The sequence below is a fragment of the Tamandua tetradactyla genome, chromosome 14 (genome assembly GCF_023851605.1).
Source record: "Tamandua tetradactyla isolate mTamTet1 chromosome 14, mTamTet1.pri, whole genome shotgun sequence".
Taxonomy (NCBI): domain Eukaryota; kingdom Metazoa; phylum Chordata; class Mammalia; order Pilosa; family Myrmecophagidae; genus Tamandua; species Tamandua tetradactyla.
Genome location: NC_135340.1, coordinates 79,675,676 through 79,698,367, shown reverse-complemented (window position 1 = coordinate 79,698,367; position 22,692 = coordinate 79,675,676). Strand labels below are relative to the sequence as shown.

Here is a 22,692-nt window from a genome sequence, read left to right as displayed (position 1 = left end):
CCTGAGAAACGGTTATTCTCACAGTCTCAGAAAAAGTTTTAATTTCTGGGCATCCATCACCTCTTTAATCACACTAGTTTCAAAATAAAATCTGTAGTGTTTCCTCTAACTTGTTCAAGTTCAAGTGTACTTACTTACTTTGTTTTGTTCTTTGCAGGTTCCAAGTGGACTTATTTTGGTGAGTAGAGACCTTGCATACTTTTATTGAGGAGATGGCTGTATTTATTGAGAAATTCAGAAGCATCATGCTCCGAGGAGTGTATTTTGAAGTGTGGGAGAAAGCGGTTCTGGCATTGTTGAAAGAGGTCATGACGACTTCTCTAAAGGACAGGTCACACCGGCTCCAGTCTCTTAGGAGGCGCTGGTTACACACTGCACTTTTCTCCAAAAAGTTGAGACTGCTCTGTGCACTTGAACTTGTGAGTCATGGTGTTAAGGATTCCAGAATCTTGTAAGGATTTCTACCAAACCTCTTAGGTGAAGATGCTCAGGTACCTCCTGACTGTAAGAGCCCTGGGCCAGGAGTGCGCCTCTCTTCCCTGTACATTTATCCTGCAATTCACAAAGAACAAAGGGCTCCTTTTTGAATGTTTAGCACAGGTCCCAGAATTTAAGCTATTAGTATATCTAGAATCGACTTCTTGTTGCCATGTGTTTTAGCTTGTAAGCTGCTGGGATGTGATATACCAGTGATGGAACAGCTTCTTAAAGGGGGCATTTATTAAGTTGGAAGTACATAATTCTAAGGCCATGAAATGTCCAAACTAAGGCATCCAGGGAAAGCTTTCTCTCCGGGCTTCCTCAACGGCTTCCCTGGGGGTGTTTTTGTTTTGTTTTGTTTGCCTCTCCAAAGGTCTCTGGTTGTTTGGGCTCTGGTGACTCTAAAGCTTTTTCCAAAATAGTTCCCTCCTAAGGGACTCCACTAAGCAACCCCACCTTGAATGGATAGAGACACATCTCCATGGAAACCATCTAATCAAAAGTTACCACCCACTATTGAGTAGGTCACATCTCCAAGGATACAATCAGAAAGATCCCACCCAGCATTATTGAATGAGGATTAAAGGACACGGCTTTTCTGGGGGCACATAATAGCTTTAAACTGGCACACTGTGTTCGTAAGCAAGTGATTCACTGATGATGTTCAGTCATCAGTGAAAGCGGGATGCTCGTCTTAAATGGAGAGAGAGGAACATCAAGTCTGCATTGGGGTATGTGTGGAATTGAGTAGAGAACGATGTTTGATTTGGCCAGGTCTGCAAGAAAACAGCTCAAAATCTGTTCTGCAATGAATTGGAAAGTTGGTCATTGGTAAGATTGGGGATGAGAAGCCCAAAGTATGGGTGGGTACCCTGGCACATACGGGAATGTTAATGTCTTCTTAGGGGCAGTCATGGAAGATGCACAAGATAGGAGGGTGGAACCGTCTTCATTGGCGTTTTGGGCATTAGAGGTAAGCAGAGGTGTACTACAGAAGTTAAAGCTATGGGATGCAATAGCTGTAGGATGGTGACAAGCAGGAAAGTTGTTTACTGTAGTGGAAGCAGAGTCCGAGAAAGATTTGACATAGATTTTCAAAAGTTAATTTGGATGTCCACTAGCCCAGGAGGCATAGAAAAGTCACAGAACCAACCAAGGTCCCCTCGGCTGTCCCACGGGATGGTTTCATCATTATTAACATACATTATGCATTTGTTATGTGCAAGGTGCATTGTTAAGAGGGTGGGTAATTAAAAGGATAGACTATGGTTTGCAGCTGGGAGTTACTTCTGGCTCCTAATTCAAAGCAGAATAGAATAGGTAGTAATAACAGACAATAAATAAATGGTTCCTTGCTCTGATTGCTCAGAGGAGGACAAGAGTGCTGGGGCTGAGTGATCAAGGCAGGCTTCCCGGAGCAGGAGGACTTTCACCTGGGCTTGGAGGATGGGGAGGGTTCAGTGGGGGGGAGGAAGTGGTATTGGCTAAGGAGGTGACGGCATCACATAGCAGAGGCAAGAAGGAGCAAGGTGGTGTTTGAGGGAAAGTATATGGAGAAAGATTTATAGGCGGTGAGCTCTAAGGTCAGAAGGATAGGTTGGGTCAAACAGAGGAAATGGGGGGCGCCTTCCCACATCGTCCTGTAGATGGAGAGGCAGGGCAGGGAGTAATCTGTGTCCTAGGAAGAGATAACTCGGTGGCGGGGGTGGAGGAGAAGGCTGGGAGTGAGGCTGGGAAGTGTTTGGACTTTGTAGAACCCCAGTCCTATCTTAAACATCTGATTGATGGTAATGGCAGTAAGAGAGAAGAAAAAGGTGAATCAAGAGACTTTCAAAGGAAGAGAGTACAGGATCTTGGGCAGGCCCTGTGTCGGGGAGGTGATGCGAGCTGAGGCAGCTATGGGAGGAAGGCTAGACTTGGGTTCTGGGCTCTGTTTCCTTGCATCCTGAGTAAGCCATTTGAGCGTGTGGGTCTTGCTCTCCCCATCTGTAACCCGGGGCGGGAGAGGGGGGTGTTGTCTAGATCAGCATTTCTCAAACTATGGCTCGGGGTCACCAACATTAGAACCACCTAGAATGCATTTCAAAAATGCAGATTTCCAGACCTAGGAGAGAGAGAGAGGGTGGGAGCCTGAAAATATCCTGTATTTTTAACTCACTCCCCAAGTGATTCTGTTGCTTGCTCTGTTAGAGAATCACTAACTAGATATTCCCCAAGAACCGAGAACCCCAAATTCAGAGGTAACTTGCCTGTCTCTTGCTGGCCTCCCAGTTTTAGTAGACATGGAAATTAAGTCTCTTCAGGGCTCCCCTGGGCGGAATGAGATAATGACAGAGAGGGGAGGAAGGTGTAGGAGGAAATTCTTACTGTCCCTTCATTATGCTGTGGGATCCTAGAGACTGTCCAACCACGTCGACCATTCCAAAATTTCGTCCTGACGACTGGGCCCAGCCAGGCTTCGGCCCCTCCCACCCCACACGGCTAGGGAAGCTCTTTGCTGAGAAAGCACAGGGCAGAGTCCAGTGGGGCATGACATGTATGAGGTAAGCACAAAGGCAGATTTGGTTTTTGATTAGTGAAATAAGCACATGTGACGTGGAGTCAGCCTTCAGTGGGGATGAACGGAGTTGGCTAGATGGAGGACAGCTAAGGGGCCATCAGGCCCCATCTGGCAGCTGGAGCCTGTGGTCAGAGACGCACACGTAAATGGAGGGCCTAGCATGAGTGCTGTGGGGAAACGGTTTCCAAATAGTGAGGGCTGTACTGAAGGGGGCAAGTTCAACCAGATGCCACGTGGTTTTCCCAGGTGCAAAACTCAGCTTCTTTGCCCAAAGATACTGCTGAATCATCCTGTTCCAGGGACCTCCTGCTGTCTGGAGCACATAGTAGAGTGTCTAGAAGTCCATAGTAAGGGAACTGTAACCACCCCCACTTCCCCTGGTGCCTCCCCTCCCCTGCACTGAGTCACCAGGCTGACCCCGAGGATGGTTCCCCTGGACAGCCAAGACGCGGTCAACCCTCCCCCTGTGTGTAGCTGAAGCAGCAGCTGGATGCCTGCAGGGCTTTAGAATTACTGAGCTTGACTGCAGGAGAGAGTCTGGAAATGATGAAACATAGGCTGTCCCTGATACAAACTGGCCCCAAATCAGTCTAGGTCAGCCCCTGCAGCTTCACCTCCTCTGAAATGAAGGTCAACCATAGGTCAGGTTGTTGCATGAGCTGAGGGCAAACGCCAGCCTGCTAAGACCAATCTACACTGCTAGAAGTTAGAAAAGTGGGTGCCCTTGGCAAGTGGGGGTCTGGTAGTGACCAGAAGGAGGCATGATGGGTGCTGATCATGTTCTGTCCCTTCACATGGGTACTGTGTTTAGTCTCTGAAAATCCATCAAGCTCTTCATTTACGATGTATGCATTTTTCTGTACTTATATTATATTGAATAAATTTTTTTTTTAATTCCAGCTGGCTAGAAGAGTTATCTTATCCTGGCCATTTTTTTTGGCCAAAAGCAAAACAAAAAAAAAAACAAAACCCAATCAACCAAAGAGAAAAACAAACAAACGAAAGCCTCAGTGTGCTTCACTCCAACAAAGCAACCCAAAAGAATGACTGTATAGGAACAACGACCCAAGAACACATGGCGTGAGCACAAAATGGGCATAATGTCCCTTTCCTGATACCAGATATTGGTCTGGTGCTCCTCTGGTGGGGCTTAATTCCGAACTAGACAAATACTACCATTTGCTAGCAATCTGGCAGAAATTACTTCAAAGGTGTTAGGATGGAAGGGGGACATGGAATTGCCCCCCGGCACCAGAGCAGGGTCCATGGGAGGTTGGACTAGCCCCTCCTCTCTCCAGCACCCCCCCCCCCCCCCCAAAGACCAGTCCTCCGTCATGGTGCAGGGTCTGCTGGAAGGAGGGTGGCTTGGCCAGGGGGCACAGGTGACAGGCTGCAGCTTCTCTGTCCGGGCTCTGGGGCCCAGGACACAGCCCCTGCATCCCACACGCTGCTCTCTTTCTCGGCTCCACAGCTCCTCCTCCAGACAACAGATTCATGTCTTCAGGCATTTCCTTTGAGGATCTGGATGGGCTCCTCAGTGGGACAGAGCTTATCCTCGCGTCCTCCAGGTTCTCCAGGCTTCCGCCTCTACTGCCTTGTGTTCTCTACTGTCTGCTGGAGTATTAACTTGCTATAAATGAGATTTTTCTGGGGCTGTGGACACCTTCCCCAAGCCCTTCCAGGGACTAGAAATGAAACACACGGATGGAGACAAAGATCCTTTTCCTCCTATTCTTAAGCAGTGATGGAAGCACCATGTGACTTCACGCTGAAACTGCAGTATGAGAAACAGGCTTCATTTAGAACTAAAGGGAAAATTTTAAATGGCAGTTGGGGAGCAGGTAGGATTCAGAGGGCGATTTAATTAAGGAAAGCTTTTGTCTTTACAAAAGGTGGAGAGATATCCAGTGACTTCTCCCCCACTCCCAGCAGCCACACAAGAATAAAGGAGAAGAGGCACAAAATATCCCCAGGGGAGAGAGAGAGAGAGAGAGAGCAAGAAAAGACAAGAAAATGTTTTTTCATACCAGGAAACTAAATCTCCATCCCTGTGCCCCTTGAGGCTAGTGATCTGACCCACTCTCATTTATTGAATCTGAGTTATAAACCCAGTTACTTTTTCAATCAAGTTGTGACAGCCAGGGTCTGTTTGGATGTGGTGTGTTCTGACCACTCAGAATTATTTCTCACCTTTCCTGAGTGTCAGAATTGGGATCTGTGTGTGTCCTGGAGGATCTTGACCTATAGCTACCAAAACACCTGCATTTTAATGTTCACAGCTGGGGAGGGTTTGCCGTGTGATAGAGAAGCTAGCGTTAGTTCCTAAAGGCCAGTGTGGTAGTACAGGGATGCTTTTGTTTGCTTACAGCTGCCGGGATGCAATGTACCAGAAACGGAACGTCTTTTAAAAAGAGTATTTATTGGGTTGCAAGTTACAGTTTTAAGTCCTTGAAGTGTCCAAATTAAGGTACCAATAAGAGGTCGCCTTCACTCACAAAAGGCTGATGCCATCCGGAGCACCTCTGCCAGCTTGGAAGGCATGTAGCTGGTATCTGCTGGTCCTTGTTTCTGCTTCCATTGCTTCTAGCTTCTGATGCTAGTGGTTTCTTCTGTATGCATCAGTGGGCCTTCACTTTGTTTCTCCAGGACACAAGTCTGGGTTCTGGCTTGCTTACCATTGCATGGAAAGGCGCATGGCCACGTCTGCTGGGCTCTGCCCGTGCCTAGGCATCTGCTTTCTCTGTCGGCGCTCCAAACATCTGTCTCTGTCAGCTTTGAAGCAACTGTTCTCTAAGCGTCTGCATCTGAGGTTTCTCCAAAATGTTTCCCCTTTTAAAGGACTCGAGTAAACTAATCAGGACCCACTCTGAATAGGTGGAGTCACATCTCCATCTTCATAAAAGATCACACCCATAACTGGGAGTGTCACATCTCTGGAGATAATCTAATCAAAAGAGTTTCCAACCTGCAACACTGAATGAGGATTAAAGAGCATGACTTTTCTGGGGTACACAGCAATATCAAATAAGCACAACCAGTAAGGCAGAAAACCAGGAAGAAATGAAAAGCATACAGACCTCAGAACTAGGCAAACCTTTGTGGAAATATCTGTTAGGCCACTTTCTGGCTGGGTGACCTTAAGAAAGTAACTTAACCTCTCTGTGCTCTCAGTTTCCTCAACTACAAAATGGGAGTATTATCTACCTTAGTGGGTCTCAAAGTATGGTCCCTAGATAAGCAGCATCAGGCTCATCTGGAGCTCAAGACATCCTTTCCAAGCTCTTCCTAAACAGTAAAAATTAGAAATGAAACTCCTGGGAAGGGGAGTAAGAGGAAAAATCCTTTATCTGTTCTTTAGCAATGATAAAATCACCATATGACTTCCTTGGAAATGTAAATTCTGGGGCCTCTTTCCAGATGTATGGATCAGAAACTAGGGGTGGGGCCCAGCATCTGTGCTTTAACAAGGCCTCCAGGAGATTCTGATATGAGCTCAAGTTTGAGAAGCGCCATTGAGAAACACTTCTGCTTCCCGTAGTTGTAGTGAGGACTCAATAAGATGACAAAAAGCAAAAAGCACCCAGGAGCGCTCCGTAAAACTAAACATCATTTTCTTCCCCATCACCTCACTAAGTTATGATGGAGACTAAATTAGCTAATGTGTGGGGAAATGCCTCATGACCTCTAAGGTAGAAATGTGAGTTATAACTCACAGTCACAGAGTTACATTATTGTAGGCAAAGAATCTGCTTTCCTGAGTTGCCAGCAAGAAGGTACTTGTACATTCTGAAGAAACAATCAGTATTTCCTTTTTGAAAAAGAATTGGATTGAACTGAAATACACGAGGGCTCCAAGCCAGAGGGCCTGTCAGGCCAGAATGTTCTTGCTGAGCCTTGTCCTTCCAACCAGGGTGATGTGGGGTCTAATCTCCTGGCATTTAGGGCCAAGCGCCTGGTTCCGTAATCATGACCACCTCTGCCACCCAGCTGAGGTCTTCCAGAGAGCAGGCAGTGGCCCTGGCCTCCAGCCAGCCCATGCAGACTGTGTGCCACTTTCACCTCAGAATCAGAGCCGGCTGAGATCTCTGGAGTTGGGCTGTTAGGGCTCGGGGGTGCATATACCTAGCCCCTTTAGGGACCCTCCTGCCCCCGAGCTGGGGGCTGCAGAGGGAGAGCAGGCGCAGGTGTGCTTTGCCGGGTGCCCTGTAGGGCCTGGCTGTTCTCACACGAGTGGCCTCTGCTTCCTGCTGGCCTCAGGCCCCAGGCAATGGGGTGTGAACAGGGTGCAACCCCTCCAGGAGCCTCTCAAAGCTCTTGGCAGCCCATCACCGCCCTGAGAGAGAGAGAGAGGGGAACCTGTGGGCTCTCCGGTGAACCAGCTCACAAGGAAGCAGGAAAGCCAGAAGACTGAATTCAAAGCAGGTGTGTGAAGGCCGCGAAGGCGGCTCCAGGCAGGGACTGGAAAGTCTGGTTTTCCAGGAGGAAGAGAATGATCAGAAAATGTAGCGGCAGGAGTCTACAGTCTCCCTGGGTGAATTTCTCTGGCCTGTTCTTGTTTTCTCCTGCAGTGGCAGTCCCAGGACAAACAGTTCCGACAGGAACTGCAGGGCCAGACACTTCCAGGGACCACGCCATGAGGCCAGGAAGGACATTGCCTGCTGTTGAAAGGTGATGCATTTCATTGATTCAAAGATGCATCCGTTTTTCCATGTTTTAACATTTCTGGAATTGAGATACATCTGTAAATCAATGTACTCTGGAAGCAATGAAACATGGTAGTTTTCCCAAAAATACTCACTGAGAAGTACCACGTTAGGAGCCAGTAACATGCAGAAAGGAACTGAAATGATTAGGTACAACAATTAAATGGGGAAAACAGTGGGGAGAGGAAAGTGCCAAAATAATGGCCAGTATGCATCCTATCCAATATAGCATACTGAAATGATGGGGAAATCATGTCATTAGATTTTGAACTATTAACTTTTCCCACCTTTCAGTTAATTCACAGTTCACATATTCTTTTTGATGGTGTTGAGTCCTTGTTAGAAACATTTATAAGGAAGGTAATTTAGGTGCTTTTTTTTTTTTTTATTTAAGTTATACAGAAGTTTCCTTTAAGGAGCACACTTTCCAATTACCTGACGGGCATTTGATTTATGCCAACCGGAAGAAACAAATTCATGGATACCAGCTGCCACCTCCTTGTATCTATAAAGGTTAACTCAGAACTGGTATTGCTAAATACAATGGTTCATTTAGCTTGTCTGAACTTTTTTTTAAACAGCTTTATTGAGATATAATTCACATACTATAAAATTCACCTTTTTAAAAAAAAACTACAAGCCAGTGGCTTTTCAGTATATTCAGAGTTGTGCAGCTTCGCCACCATCTAATTCCAGAATATTTCCACCACTACCCCCAAAAAAGCCCCTACCCATTTCCACCCACTCCCATCCTCTTGGCCACCACTAATCTACTCTCTGTCTCTATGGGTTTCTCTATTCTAAACATTGCATATAATCAGAATCATACAATCTACAGTCCCTTGTGACTGGCGTCTTTCACTTAGCATAATGTTTGCAAGGTTTATCCATGTTGTAGCATGTTTTAGTATTTCATTCCTTTTTTTTTAATTTTTTTGGGGTCTTTTTCTGCTTGGGCAGGCACCGGGAATCGAGCCTGGGTCTCTAGCACGGCAGGCAAGAACTCTCCCTGCTGAGCCATCGTGGCCCGCCCAGTACTTCAGTCCTTTTTAAGGGACCTTCATGAAAGGTTTAGGAGGCAAAAGGGTGAGAAAGAAGAAAAGTAGACCAGGAAATTTAAAGTGGGGGGGAGGGGTATTTCTGCTCTCCCAGGCAGAACTCACCAAACCCGAGATGGAGGGAGGTGAGTGAGCACGCAGGCTTCAGTGTGGGCAGCTTTTAAAGATGGAGGTCAGGAAGGGGCAGTTCATTAGTTCCAGAAGTCAGGTTGGGAGGGGTGACACAGCCTCCACAGCTCCGGTTGCAGTGCCTTTCCCCATTCCCCTGACCTAACATTCCAGCCTTTTTGAGATAATAGGGCGCCAAGATCTTTCTGGCTACTTCCTGCTGTAATGGGGTGGCGTGGGGTTATAGGCCGGAACAGTCATGGCCAGGGAAGTGGGGAGGCTGGCTGTAGGAATTTGGCGAGGAAGGCAGGTGATGATAATGATGCAGGAGCATCTGGTTGACTGCTACCTGGTATAGCTCCTTCATGCATCCCTGAAGGAAGTTGAGGAGGCAGGGAGCTAGGAGAAAAAAGAGACAGATTAGGATAACTGGTCCTAGTAGCGGGAGGAGCCATGTTGCCAGGGGAGAAGAAAACCAGTTTAAGGCAGAGTTGGTTCCTTGCTTTCTGTGGTAGAGTTCGTCTCTTAGTTTGTTTAGGGTTTGAATATTTTGTTCCACCAGACCTGACTCGTTGACACAATAGCAGCATTCCTCTTGTAGGAATACACACGTTCCTCCTTTTTCAGCTGTCAGCAGGTCTAAGGGCCATCGACTTTGAAGAGTTAGCTGGGCTAGTGTGATGAGTTGGCGTTGTAGAGAGGAGAGGGATTCTGACGTTGATTCCAGGGCTACCTGTAGTCGAGTGTCAAAGTTTTGAGAGGTTAAATACCATGTCCCAGTGCCCCTCCTGCTGCAGCTGAGGCTGCGACTGAAGCAGTTAGGCTGATGCCTACCAGGGTAGTAAGAAAGGCAGCCGTTTTTGAGTGAGGAGAGGGCAGTAGCCAAGTTAGTTCAGACTCCCCATAGAGGGTCAATTGAGGAACAACAGTTACCAGGAAGCATGGTCCTGGGGCAGTGGAGTTAAGGCACTTGGTAAGAGTTCCATTACACCAGAAATATTGTTCTTTAGGGGCATGGGTGGTGCTGTGGATAGTGACGTTAGTTTGGCACTTGCTATGAAGTTTTGTTTGAGGGTTTTTTTATCCAGTGTAGTGAGACTCCTAATTTGGCAAGCAGATTTTGCCCCATTAGCGGGCTGGGGCAAGAAGGCATTACTAAGAAAGAATGTGTAATGGGGTACCCTTCTATTAAACATGTAAGCGGTCCAGTAGTTAAGGGGCGTGAAGGACGACAATCTATGCCCATAACCGTGACCTGGGAAGGAAGGAGTTGACCTGAGTAAGAGGGGAGGATGGAAAAGGTAACCCCTGTGTCCACTAAAATGGAGGTGGACTTACCTGCTACATTGATTGTTACCCTGGGCTCGACAAGGGTGATTGGGGTCGCGGGTGTCGTCAGTCGTCGGTGGCCAGGCCCAGGACTGCTAGCGGTGGGTTAGGGGTTGGAAGGACGGCCCCTCCATGGCCAGGCGCCGAGGGGCAGTCACTTTTCCAATGTCCCTTTGTACCACAGAGAGGGCACGGTCCCTTGGGCGGTCGAGGATTGGGGCACTGACAGGACCAGTGTCCTTCGAGGCCACATTTGAAGCACTTTCCTGGTGGTGGATTAGTCGTAGCCAGCTTCTTCTCCATTGCAGTGGGCCACAGAGCCGCAATCAGGGATTGGGTTTATAAATTCACATTTTAGCAGTCCCAGGATTCCTTTTCTGCCCTCTCTAGTTCATCACAAATATTAAAAAGTTTAAAGGCCGTGTTTACCAGGTCACGGATAGGGGCCTGAGGACCATCCTCAATTTTTCTAAGTTTATGCCTTGTGGTCTGGAGCCGATTGGGATATAAAGTGTGTGGCTAAAACAGTTTTACCAGCCTCCGAGTTGGGGTCTAGGTGGGTGTATTGGGAGAGGGCTTCTGTGAGCCGGTATAGAAAAGTGGCCGGGTTTTCATCAGGACCCTGGGTAATTTCCCTTAGCTTATGGAAATTTACTACTTTATGTGAAGGTTTCTGCATGCTGGCTATGAGGCATGTAAGCATTTTGTCCCGTCTAGTCCACCCGTTCCTCCCCGCTGGAGTATCAACCTGATAGTCCCACCCGGGCTCTTGGCCTGGAACTGCCTCGGCCCCTGCCAGCAAGGTGTGGTCGGTTATATGCACCTGGTTAGCATGGGCCCTGGCTGCATTGAAAATGCGCTCCATTTCATCTGTAGTTAGATTACATGAGCAGATTACATGAAGGTTATGCCAGGTTAAATTGTAGACATTAGCTAGATATTGAAATTCCTTAGTATGGGCGGTCAGGTCGCTGGAGAATGAATCTAGTCGTTTCTCAATATTAGAGAGGTCAGCTAGGGAGAAAGGGATATGTACTCGAACTCACCCCTCAGGTCCCACCACTTCCTGTAGTGGACAGTAAAGAGTCCTTTGAGTGGGTATGAGAGCTTATAGGTGAGGAGGGCAAGGCTGTTGAGGACAGTGGGGCGCTGGATGGAGATGGAAGGGGAGGATAAGATGGCGGCTGGAGCCACACTGGTAGAGAAGGAGGAAGAGAAAGGCAAGATGGCGGCGGGAGTGCCCCCGGCACGGAAGGAGAGAGAGGAGGGCAAGATGGCGGCTGGGACGTCACCAGAACAGAAGGAGGAAGAGAAGGAGAAGATGGCGACTGAGATGTCACCGAAGCAGAAGGGGGGAGGGAAAGGCAAGATGGCGACTGGAGTGCCGCTGGAGGGAGGAGAGGGGAGAGCAAGAGAGAGGAGGATACAAAGGGAGGGGCAGGAGCGCAGAAGGAAAAAAGCCTAGACATAAGGAATTTCGGCCCATTTGTCGTTCCTCTGGCAAAAGTTGCAGAGGTTCATGAGGATATTAAAATGGAAAGTCCCATCCTCAGGCCCATGCGAGAGCACCTGCTGCCCATACTGCCGGGTCTCAAAGGAGAAAGGACTGGCCCAGGGGGTGTCGGCGTCCTAACGCCCCGAGAGAGTCCTCGGAGCCCTTAAGAGCAGGGGCTCGTCTCCCCAGGGGGTGTCTCAGCCTGGTTTGAGGCCCTTTCAGGTCCTGGACCTGAATTTGGGAGGGAAACAAGAAGCGGGGCGTCCGCACAGCTTTTTGAGTCCCCCAAAAACGGGTGTGAGGCTTGCGGGCGTCCCCGTTCACCTCAGCCCTCGGAAGAGAACCTGACGTGAATTCACGATTTTCGGTGAGTACGACAGGCTCTCGGAACGGTGAGACCCGACAGCAGGGCGAGGAGGGAAGGGACTTACCCAATCTGTGGTGGATGCAGCGGTGGCCGAAGGATCCCTTGTCGCTGGCCACGTGGAGGAAGGAGGAGAGAGGAGTCCCGGGCGCCCTTGGCCAGGTAGGTGGCACCCGCACTCCTCTCCCGGGTTTCCAGCATGAGATGGAAGGTTTAGGAGGCAAAAGGGTGAGAAAGGAGAAAAGTAGACCAGGAAATTTAAAGTGGGGGTGGGCGGTGTGTGTATTTCTGCGCTCCCGGGCAGAACTCACCAAACCCAAGATGGAGGGAGGTGAGTGCGCACGCGGGCTTCGGTGTGGGCAGCTTTTAAGGATGGAGGTCAGGTGACTTAGGGAAGGGGCAGTTCATTAGTTCCAGAAGTCAGGTAGGGAGGGGTGACACAGCCTCCACAGCTCCAGTTGCAGTGCCTTTCCCCATTCCCCTGACCTAACACTTAACTTTTTAAGCAATTTTGCAATGAACTTGTGACTACGTCAGCTATGTGACTTTGCGATGAAATGCACGAGACCCGTCTCCATCTCGTGAGGATGGCTTACAGATTCTGGACAAGTGGTTGAGCTGCTTTCTCCTTCCAGGACATGTGGCTCAGGAATGACTTCTTGGTTATGGTCAGACAGATTTACTTTTAGCAGAAGGTCACAATGACATTGGCAAAGAGCACCGGGTGCTTTCATGGCCTGCCCCTCGCTGGAGCTCTTGGCTGTTCCATCTTCTAGAAAGCACAAGAGAAGTGGAGAAAGGAGAAAAGGTGACTCTGAAGGTTGTAGAACAAACACGTTCTGTAACAAGTCTGAGGAGTCATGCAAATTACTGTCTCCCCTTCTGGCTTTGGCCACCAGGAAGTCCAGGGGCAAACTAGTGGCTCCAACTTGAGTAAATGCCTGTTCTCCTAGGATCTGCAAACCTAGAGATTCCACCTTGGTGTTGCCCTTTTACTTTATGGATATTTTTCCTGATCCTGATCTAAATGTTATAACATATCAATTTCTGGAATTTATATCTATAGAGAATCCTAGATTTTCACCACCAGTCACCCTTTTATCCTCCACTTCCATAGAAATCATAGTTTAAAAGATCTGTTTTAACAAATTAATATATTGAAGAGATAGTTCATTTGTTTTCTCATTTTTCACTATAAAGGAGCTGTAAAAGCCAAGCAAAGTTTTCGGTTAGCTTGAGATAACTGATTCACATTCATTACACAAATATTTCTTAAGTGAATACTATATACCAAGTACTACACTCGATGCCGAGGATGTGACGAACAAGACACAGTACCTCCTATTATGGGCCTTAGGAGCTGGTAAGATGGTAAGTAGATGGGACCTTACAATGCAGAGAGATGAAGCACAGAGGAGAGAGACCTCACTTAGTCTCTGGGGAAAGGATTAGAGAAGGCTTCCTCTGAGAAGGTGATGGGCAAGCTGAGACCTGAAGGCCACATAAGACTTAGCCGGGACAAGTGCAGGGATGAAAGAGCCGTCAGGCAAAAGGACAGCTGCTACATTCTGGAGATGGCCAGGAACCTCAATGAAGAGGGAAAGGGGAGATGGCCAGGCCCAGAGTGCGAGGCGCTCGTGAGCCAGCTGAGTAACTGAAACCCCATTCTAGAGGCAGCGGGGAAATGCTTGTCGCAGTCTAAGTAGAAAGCTGAGTGGTTAGATGAGCATTTGAGAAAGACCATCCTGGTTGCAGGGATTGTGTGAAACACTAGAGGAAGGAAGACCAGAGCGATCTGAAGACAGGGCTGGGCTCCGAGCCAAGGGAGAGGCAATGACCTGCTGATATAATTCAACCAGAAATAGAGACGTGACATTTTAATTGGCCAGCACGGCCTGATTGCGGATGAGTGTCCCGTCTCTGTTGGGCCATACCAAGTATTAGAATTGGAACCTAGCATGCCATGTTGCTCAGGCGGGTCCTCAGAGAGGGGGTGCTGATGTGGCCAAGGTCCCCCCACCCCCACTCTGCGACCTCGACAATCAAGGCCAGGAAAAACTCAGAAATGTTAGAAAAACTCAGAGCACAAGGACCTGAGCCAGGTCTGGGATTTGGGTCTCCCAGTTCCTACCTGATACACTCTCCCAGTCTTTTGATAAATGCTTATTTTATGCCAGGAATTGTATGCCCTAAACCACACATCAGGACATTGTGTAAAAGCCACTGAAGAAACGCAGTGATTTTTTTAGAAAGCAAATAGTTTAGGTTTGTCAGAAACAAATAATGCCAAGTGAACTTGCTTTTCTTCCCCTCAACAGGATAAAAGGCTTAGTGGTCAAGAAAAGTACAATAGACTTAATACCTATTGACATAAATAAACATTGGATACGGTTCCTTGTTACACACTCTTGGGGAGATATGGATCAAAGACCAGTGTTGTTGCTAAGGGGGAAAAGAAAGCAATGAATCACAGCACACGGCTGGGAGAGATGTCAGGGGTTCCTTCAAGGACAATCCTGAATCTACCTGCTTCGGATTCTTACAAAGAGGATGGACAGCTGAGAGGGTGTGGTGATTGGATTGGAAGCTTTGGGAGGGAGGACAGGGAAGAGATGACACACAGATGAAGAAGTCAGCCGGCCAGGAGAGCCTCTCAAAGTGAGTGGGACTGGACTGCGGGAGCAAGAAGCAGTAATTGGTGAACAAATATTGGGAAGAGCTGCACACAGGAGCCCCGGCTGGAAAAACTGACTGGAGCGAAATGCTTGGCTGTAGTGCTCGGTCCTTCTGATTATTTGGGGAGGAGAGATGTATGCACACACCCGCACACACAAATACATCTGTACATGCTCACATCCATAGCCACGTGCATAGCCACATTCCTAGATGCTTCTATACCCACACACACGCGCATCTCCATTTCCCACAGCGGGAACTTGAAGCCTCTCGGGGGTTGCGTGTATGGGGGGGTTCACCTCACTGCGTGGAGCTGTGCTTGGCTCAAGTCGTGAAGCCCCTGCTCAGCGCTCCCTGTTGGCAGCTACGCAGTCGTCTCTCCACGCCCTTGATGCGCCTTTGGGCTTGTCCATCAGCAAGGGGGACGTGGCAAATGCCCCATCACCGAGCATGACTGAGCCTGAGGATGCGAATTCCCCCCCACCCCAGGGTGTCTGGTCAGAAAACTTGTCGCTCCCTGGAAAAGATGGAGAACTGCAGGAATTTAATGCTTTCCTTCATAGAACTGCCTCAGATAGCACAGGTGGCCTCTTGGAGTAACAGTCAACTAGAGGCTTTCTGGAGAAGGCTAAGTTTTCGGTTTACGGCCGGAGGAATTCCCTCAGAGGTGGTGTTTGAGCTCGAGCCGCTGTGCGGGGGCAATGTTGAGGTGTCCAAGGGGTGCAGGGGGTGCCAGGAGCCGCTTGTACGTTCATCTAGGTGCAGGATTGACCCCACAGCATGTGGGCAGTGACCCTCCGGTCCGCAGGGGCTGCCCAGGGACGATCACCAAGGCCCGGCCACCAAGTACAGCTCACAGCCTGGCCCAGGGGACATGCTCGGGAAACATTTGTTGAGTGAATGTTATTTGGGGCTCCAGGAATCAGGGAAGGCACCAGAGAGAAGGCAGCACTTGATCTGGGATGGTAGGATTTCAGAAGCGAAACCAGTCTGAAATGGAATGCCAAATCACCAGGCATATCTCATTAGAAGTAAAAGGAGACATGTAGGGAACACTAGACTGTTTTTTGGTAAATAGAAAGGGAAACCTTGCTCTAAAAGGTTGGAAAACAGCCTGTTCTAGTTTGCTAGCTGCCTTTCCTCTGAAGAACTGACAAAATAAGTCCCCTTTTATTAAAAGTCAATCCATCTCTGGTGTGTTGCATTCGGCAGCTAGCAAACTATAACACAGTCCTTACCAAAAAAAAAAAGAAGAATTGAGACTTCAGATGAGAGGGGCCTGGGAACAAGCATGTGTTGAGAGCCCACAATGTCTAGATTCTGTTCTTTTATCGTGTTCATTCCTCACAACAGCCCTGTGAGACAAGTAACACCCCTTCCATTCTGTACATGAAGCTCAGAGAATCTTAGAAATGTGCTGAAGGTTGCCTAGCCTGTAGGTGGCAGAGGTCTGATTTGCAGCTTCCTGGGACCCTCCAAAGCCCTCAGCCTTCACAGGGCACTTCTGGAGAAGAGACAGAAGCAGGATGGAGGTGGTCAGATGCGAGCAGAGCCATCAAAAATGGAGGGAGTAGCTGCAAATACTAGCAAGAGGACTCAGTCAGATATCAGAAAGGACTTCCTCGTTCTGAAAGCTGTTAAGATTTGGGTCAACGTCAGGTCAGCGTTTAGGGGCCAGTCCGCCTTCACATTCGTTCACAGGCCCCATCCTGAAGGTTCGTGTCCTCATTTCCAGACTCTCCAGGGAATGTTGACAAGGTCACATCTCTGTCCACTGCTGCTTCTCCCCTCCAGCTGTAGATCACTGGCCAGGGCTTATCTGCTAGTCACCTCTCTTCAGGTTCTGAAACCTCCAAAGCACGATGAGAGGCTGCCATAGTGGAGAGTGCGAATGGCCAGGGCTCAAAGCCCAGCCTTGCCACTTACTAGCAGTGTGATTTGGGGCATGTTACTCAACCTCTCTGTGCCTTGGCTACCTCATCTATTAAATGAGAATGTCATAAGATTGTTCATATGCAGATTAAAATTAATTAATACATGTTCAGCATATAGAACGGGTTTGCAAAGCATGGCCCATGGGCGAAAGCCAGCCCATTGCTTGTTTTATTGGTCACTGAGGATGAGAAACCAGCACAAGAGAGGTTTTACCTTCAACGTGCAAATAGTCAGGGGGAAGCAGACCCATAAACAGAGGGTGAATTAAGAGCTATGATAAGGTACACTGGTGCTATGGAACACAGAGAGGGACGGCTTGCCTACAGTTGGGCCTGCTTGAGGTGCCGATTCTTGAAAGACAAAAAGGAGTTAGCAAAGCAAGGAGAGCGTGTGCATGTATGTATGGCTGGTGTGCATTTTGGGGATGAGGGTGGCATTACATTCCTGGCAACAGAGGCCCCCAAAGTAGGCAAGAGCATGTGGCAGAGTCAGAGAATCAGGGTAGCAGCAGCCCAGTGTTTAATGGGTGGTACTGGAAGACTGCTCTCCAGTGGTCAATCCTGTTTTTGTGTGTCTTGTGAACAGAGGCACTGAGAGCTTTTGTTCAGGACTGTCTTTAAGGATGTTTATATAGCAAACAACCTTGGAAGACAGAGATAGTTTGTCCCTCCATGGCAGATAGCAGATCTGTTTGCTGTCCAGTGTAGTAAAGATAATGTCTCCCTTGGGAGCGAAGGTTGGGCAGGTTTATTAGCAGCCTCCTTTATAAGATTGGGGTCTTCTAAGCTCAGAATTCCTCACGCATAATGCTGAGCAGTTTGCATGTGGCAGCTACCAGCTCGCCTTCACTGCATCACCCAGTGGGAATTGAAGCTGGGGGACCCAGTCCAAATAATGCTACTCCAGCTACTGCTACTGCTATGAGTATCAAACTGTCCTTTGTCTCTTAACGAGGAATTTCATGGCTTCTTCTGGTATACAGGAAACTGTGGCAGGGTAACCTGGAAATTGGCAAAGGTCTCAGACCTGCTACTGTTTTTGTCATGTGGTAGTGGTGAAGGCAAAGAGGCTGGAGAGGTGAGCGGAGTCACAGGGACCTTGAGTGCTGCACTACAGAGGTTGGAAAATATCCTGAAGGCTTAAGAAGCCACTGAAAATCTTTCAGCAAAGAAATGGCCAGACGTGGAGCATGTTTTGAGTGGAGAATGAAGGGCTGTGGCATGAGCTTGGAGAAACAAGGCCAATGAGGGGGTGAAGGTATGAAGCTGTGGGTCTGAACAAGAGTTTCCGTGGGAGGAGATAAAGACCAAGTTTAAAAGAAGCTTAACACTTATCGCTAGCACGTTTTTTTTTTTTTCTGATCCAGAAGTTAATCCAGATAACTGTTGCATTTTGTTGTCATCTCTTTTTAGAACTTTCATGACTTGGACATTTATGTCAATTTGGGCTTGTCTGGAAGTTTCTCGTGACTAGATTAAGGTTGTGCATTTTGGCAAGACTATCACAAGAAGTGATGCTGTGTCCTGCTCAGCCTCACATCAGAAGGACATGGTGTCAGCTCTCCCGTTATAGGTGACCATTTGCTGTCCAATAGTTTTCTCCATTTTAGTTACCATTTCCCCCTTTATACATAATAATTCATGTGTGGGGAGATCCTTTGAGATTGGGAGTCAAAATATAACGATAGTGTATTCATTAGCAGTATAGTATTAGTTGTTACATTTCCTGACTTTGAGAATTATATTGCAGGTATATGTAAGAAAATGTCCTTGTTCTCAAGAGATACACATTAAGGTACTTAATCATGGGGCATGTTGTCTGTAATATTCTCTCAAGTGCTTCAGAAATAATAACAATAACGTATGTATATATATATAGAGAGAGAGAGAGATAAAATGGCAAATGTTAAGAACTGGTGATTCTAGGTGAGGGGTATATGGAATTCATTATGTTATTCTTATGACTTTTCTGTACATTTTAAGTTTTTGTTGTTGTTTCTTTTAAAAGATACTTAAAAGGGTAGACTGTTAGGTCTCTATGCCTAGAAGTGGGGGCTGGAGGAGAAAAGAAGAAAGAGTTGATTGTGATTCCCAGGATTTTGATGTGGTGGGTGGTACCATCATTTGAGATAAAGAATTTCTAAGGAGGTGGAGGAGGTTTTGGAGGAAGGTGGGGGTTGGAGGAAAAGGTGGTGATTTGGGTTATTTATAAAATTATTTATTTGCTGGTGTGCCTCCCCCTCCAGGCATGACTGATTTTAGGTAGCTGTGGATCATCCAGTCAGGGGGGTTCCAGTAGGCAACAGGTCTGGCCTCAGGAGGAAACTCTGGGCAGGGGACAGGGGAGGTGTTGATGCCATGGGAAGGGACCAGATCATCCCAGGTAGTGTGTGTGTGAGAAGAGTGAGCCCAGGGCCAAACCATGGGGACAGCTGGCTTTAAGGAGCAGGTAGCCAGAGACCTGGGGAGGGGCAGGGAAGACAACTAAGACAAAGCAGTATCTGGGGAAGGAGAAGTTTTCAGAAATGAGGGGTTGGCCATCTGTTGGGTATCAAGGGCTGCAAGTAAAAGGGGGGCTGTGCTGGCTTGAAAGGGTTTATGTACCCTAGAAAAGCTGTGTTTTAATCCTAATTAGTTTTGTGGGAGCAACAGTTTCTTCTAATCCCTATGCAGTACTATAGGTTGGAGACTTGATTAGGTCATCTCCACAGAGATGTCACTCAGTCAATTGTGGGTATTAAACTTGATTAGATGGAGACATGCCTCTGCCCGTTCTACATGGGTCTTGTGTGGTTTACTGGAATCTTATAAAAGAGCAGACATTTTGGAGAAAGCCTCAGAATGACAGGAGAACAATGGGAGAGCCACAGAGCAGAGTCACAAGAATGGAGAGAGAATCACAGAGTCCACCAGCCAGCGGCCTTTGGAAATGAACAAGGAGAACGCCCCCGGGGAGCTTCATGAACCAAGAGGCCTGGAGAGAAGCTAGCAGATGTCGCCATGTTTGCCATGTGCCTTTCCACCTGGAAGAGAAACCCTGAGCCTCAGTGGCCTTCTTAAACCAAGGTATCTTTCCCTAGATGCCTTAGACGGGACATCTCTATAGACTTGCCTTAATTGGGACATTTTCTTGGCCTTAGAACTGTAAACTAGCAACTTATTAAATCCCCCCTTTTCAAAAGCCATTCCTTTTCTGGTATGTTGCATTCCAGCAGCTAGCAGACTAGGGACTGAGTGGCTGTAAGAACACAGTGGGATGTGAGTGTGGGAGGCAGAGCCACAGGGCAGTGAGAGCTGAATGGGAAGTGAAGATGAAGAATGGGCTGTGTTGATGATTCTTTTGAGATGCTTGTCCGTGAAGAGGAGAGAAAATCAGAGCAGGAGTCTACTTATCCTGAAAGCTAGACATTAAATGTCCACAGCCAAAACATCTATTCAAGGCCACATTCAAGTCAGATATGCAGGTTTTTCCCAGACCTCCTGCCTTAAACACGGAGTCATGTCAGTTTCCCCCCACGGTCTCACGTTCTGCTAACAAAGAGGAGTGCAGAGAAGGTGGATGGATGGTGTTCTAGTTTGCTAGCTGCTGGAATGCAACATACCAGAAACGGAATGGCTTTTAACAAGGGGAATTTAATAAGTTGCTAGTTTACAGTTCTAAGACTGAGAAAATGTCCCAATTAAAACAAGTCTATAGACATGTCCAATTTAGGGCATCCGGGGAAAGATGCCCTGGTTCAAGAAAGCCAGCGACGTTCAACGTTTCTCTCTCAACTGGAAGGGCACATGGTGAACATGGTGGTGTCTGCTGGCTTTCACGTGGCTCTACCAAAAAGGGACTCTTTCCAAAATGTTTCCTTTTTTAAAGGATTCCAGCAAGCAACTCCACCTTCAGTGATTGGAGACACGCCTCTGTGGAAATCATCTAATCAAAAGCTGCCACCCACAATTGGGTGGGTCACATCTTCATGGAAACAATCAAAATGCTCCCACCCAGCAATATTGAATGAGGATCAAACGGCGTGGCTTTTCTGGGGTCCACCACGGATTCAGACCAGCACAGATGGGGAGAGCGAGGGAGGCAGAGTGGAGCAGCTTTTTGTCAGCCAGAGGAGGCCCCCGTGTCGTATCAGTGTTTACACTCACCGCTGACATTTTCAGGTCTCTCTTGGCTGAGGAAGGAGCCCTTCACAGAGATGGCTTCTGCCCACGGTATTTGCTCTCCCCCCAATTTCCTGTTAGTTCCAGGGAACACTGCTGCATTGCCTTGCATGGAATATGCCTTTATTATGATTATTATATGAAGCTTTCCCTTTTCATTCAGGGACTTGTGACAAATAATAGCCTCGTTAACCCCTAACCCCTTGTTTCCAGGAAACCAGGCTGGCTCTGTTTCTTCTCCAATTCCTTTCATGACAACTGTCCCCTCCACTCCCGCCCGTTCACAGCTTGTGTTCTAAAACCCAAACAGGAAAAACACCAACGTTTTCTCTCTGTCCATGGCCATTTTTTACACAAGACAATTAAGAGCAGTTTAAGCAGAGTCCAAACTTTACTACGAAAAGCACTCAGCCCCGCAAAGAGACCCTGGCGTCAGCCCCACGGCCTGCAGGCTGGTGAGGGCTCTACACTGGTTCCCAAACTTGGCTGCACATTAGGATCACCCGGACAGGTTTTTTGACTCCTGCATCTGGGCCCCAGCCAAGACCAGTTAGAGTCTCTAGGGTCTCTGGTAATGCCGATGTGCAGCCAAGATTGAGAATGACTGCTCCAGGTCAGGCATCCTCAAAGCCTCGTCCCAGGAACCAGCAGCGTTGGCCTCACCTGGGAATTTGTTAGAAATGCAGATTCTCAAGCCCTATCCCAGGCCCACAGAATCAGCAACTCGGGGGCAGGGCCCAGAGCCCACCACTGAACAAGCCCTCCAGGAGAGGCTGAGGCTCACTGAGGTTTAAGACTCTCCTACTACAGAACCAGGCCCATCAAAGTGTTCAACAAATAGTGCATTTTTTTAAACATTTTAAAATTGCAAAATATAATATATATACAAAAAAGCAATAAGTTTCAAAGTACATTTTAACAAGTAGTTCTAGAACAGATTTCAAAGTTTGATATGGATTACAGTTCTACAATTTCAGTTTTTTTTCCTTCTAGCTGCTCCAAGACCCTGGAGACTAAAAAGAAATATCAATATAATGATTCCGCAATCATACTCATTTGTTAAATCCTATCTTCTCTGTTATACTCCTCCTTCTCCTTTGATCCTTCTCCCAATTTTAGGGATATTTGGGCTATGCCCATTCGAACTTTTTTTTTGTGTTGAAAAGGGGTGTCCACAGTATGGGATAGGGGGATGGAATTGGTTGATATTTTTGGAGAGACTGGCACCTCTGGATTTCAGGACTCATCTTGCCTAGGAAGCATCTGAAGGTCTTAAGTTTCTGAAAAATAAACTTAGTGTGTGAAACTTTTGTAGGATCTCAGATAGAGCCCTAGGTGTTCTTTAGGATTAACAAGAATAATGTTGGTTGGGATTTTGCAAACCATGGTAATTAGCAACATCTAGCTGAAGAGTAGCCTCCAGAATAGCCCCTTGACTCTATTTGAACTCTCTTAGCCACTGATACCTTATTTTGTTACATTTCTTTTCTTTCTTTTGGTCAGAAAGTCATTGTTGATCCCATCATGCCAGGGCCAGGCTCATCCTTGGGAGTCATGTCCCATGTTGCCAGGGAGATTCACACTCACACTCCTTGGGAGTCATGTCCCATATAGGGGGGAGGGTAATGATTTTACTTGCAGAGTTGGGCTTAGAGAGAGGAAGGCCACATCTGAGCAACAAAAGAGATTCTCTGGAAGTAATTCTTAGGTATAATTATAGGTAGGCTTAGCTTCTCTGCTACAAAAATAAGTTTCATAAGAGCACGCCTCAAAATCAAGGGTTTGACCCATTAACTTGGGAGTCTCTAATGTTTGTGCGAGTAT

At 47.6% G+C, this 22,692-nt stretch overlaps 1 protein-coding gene across 1 annotated transcript in view; it reads left to right on the top strand.

Annotated features, from left to right (window-relative positions):
- The window catches only part of CA12 (carbonic anhydrase 12), a 57,815-nt gene that overhangs the window by 5,590 nt on the left and 29,533 nt on the right, over positions 1 to 22,692 (top strand). Inside the window, exon 3 of the mRNA XM_077126738.1 lies at positions 158 to 178. Within this exon, the coding sequence (XP_076982853.1) occupies positions 158 to 178 (21 nt within the window). The remainder of the gene's footprint in view (positions 1 to 157; positions 179 to 22,692) is intronic.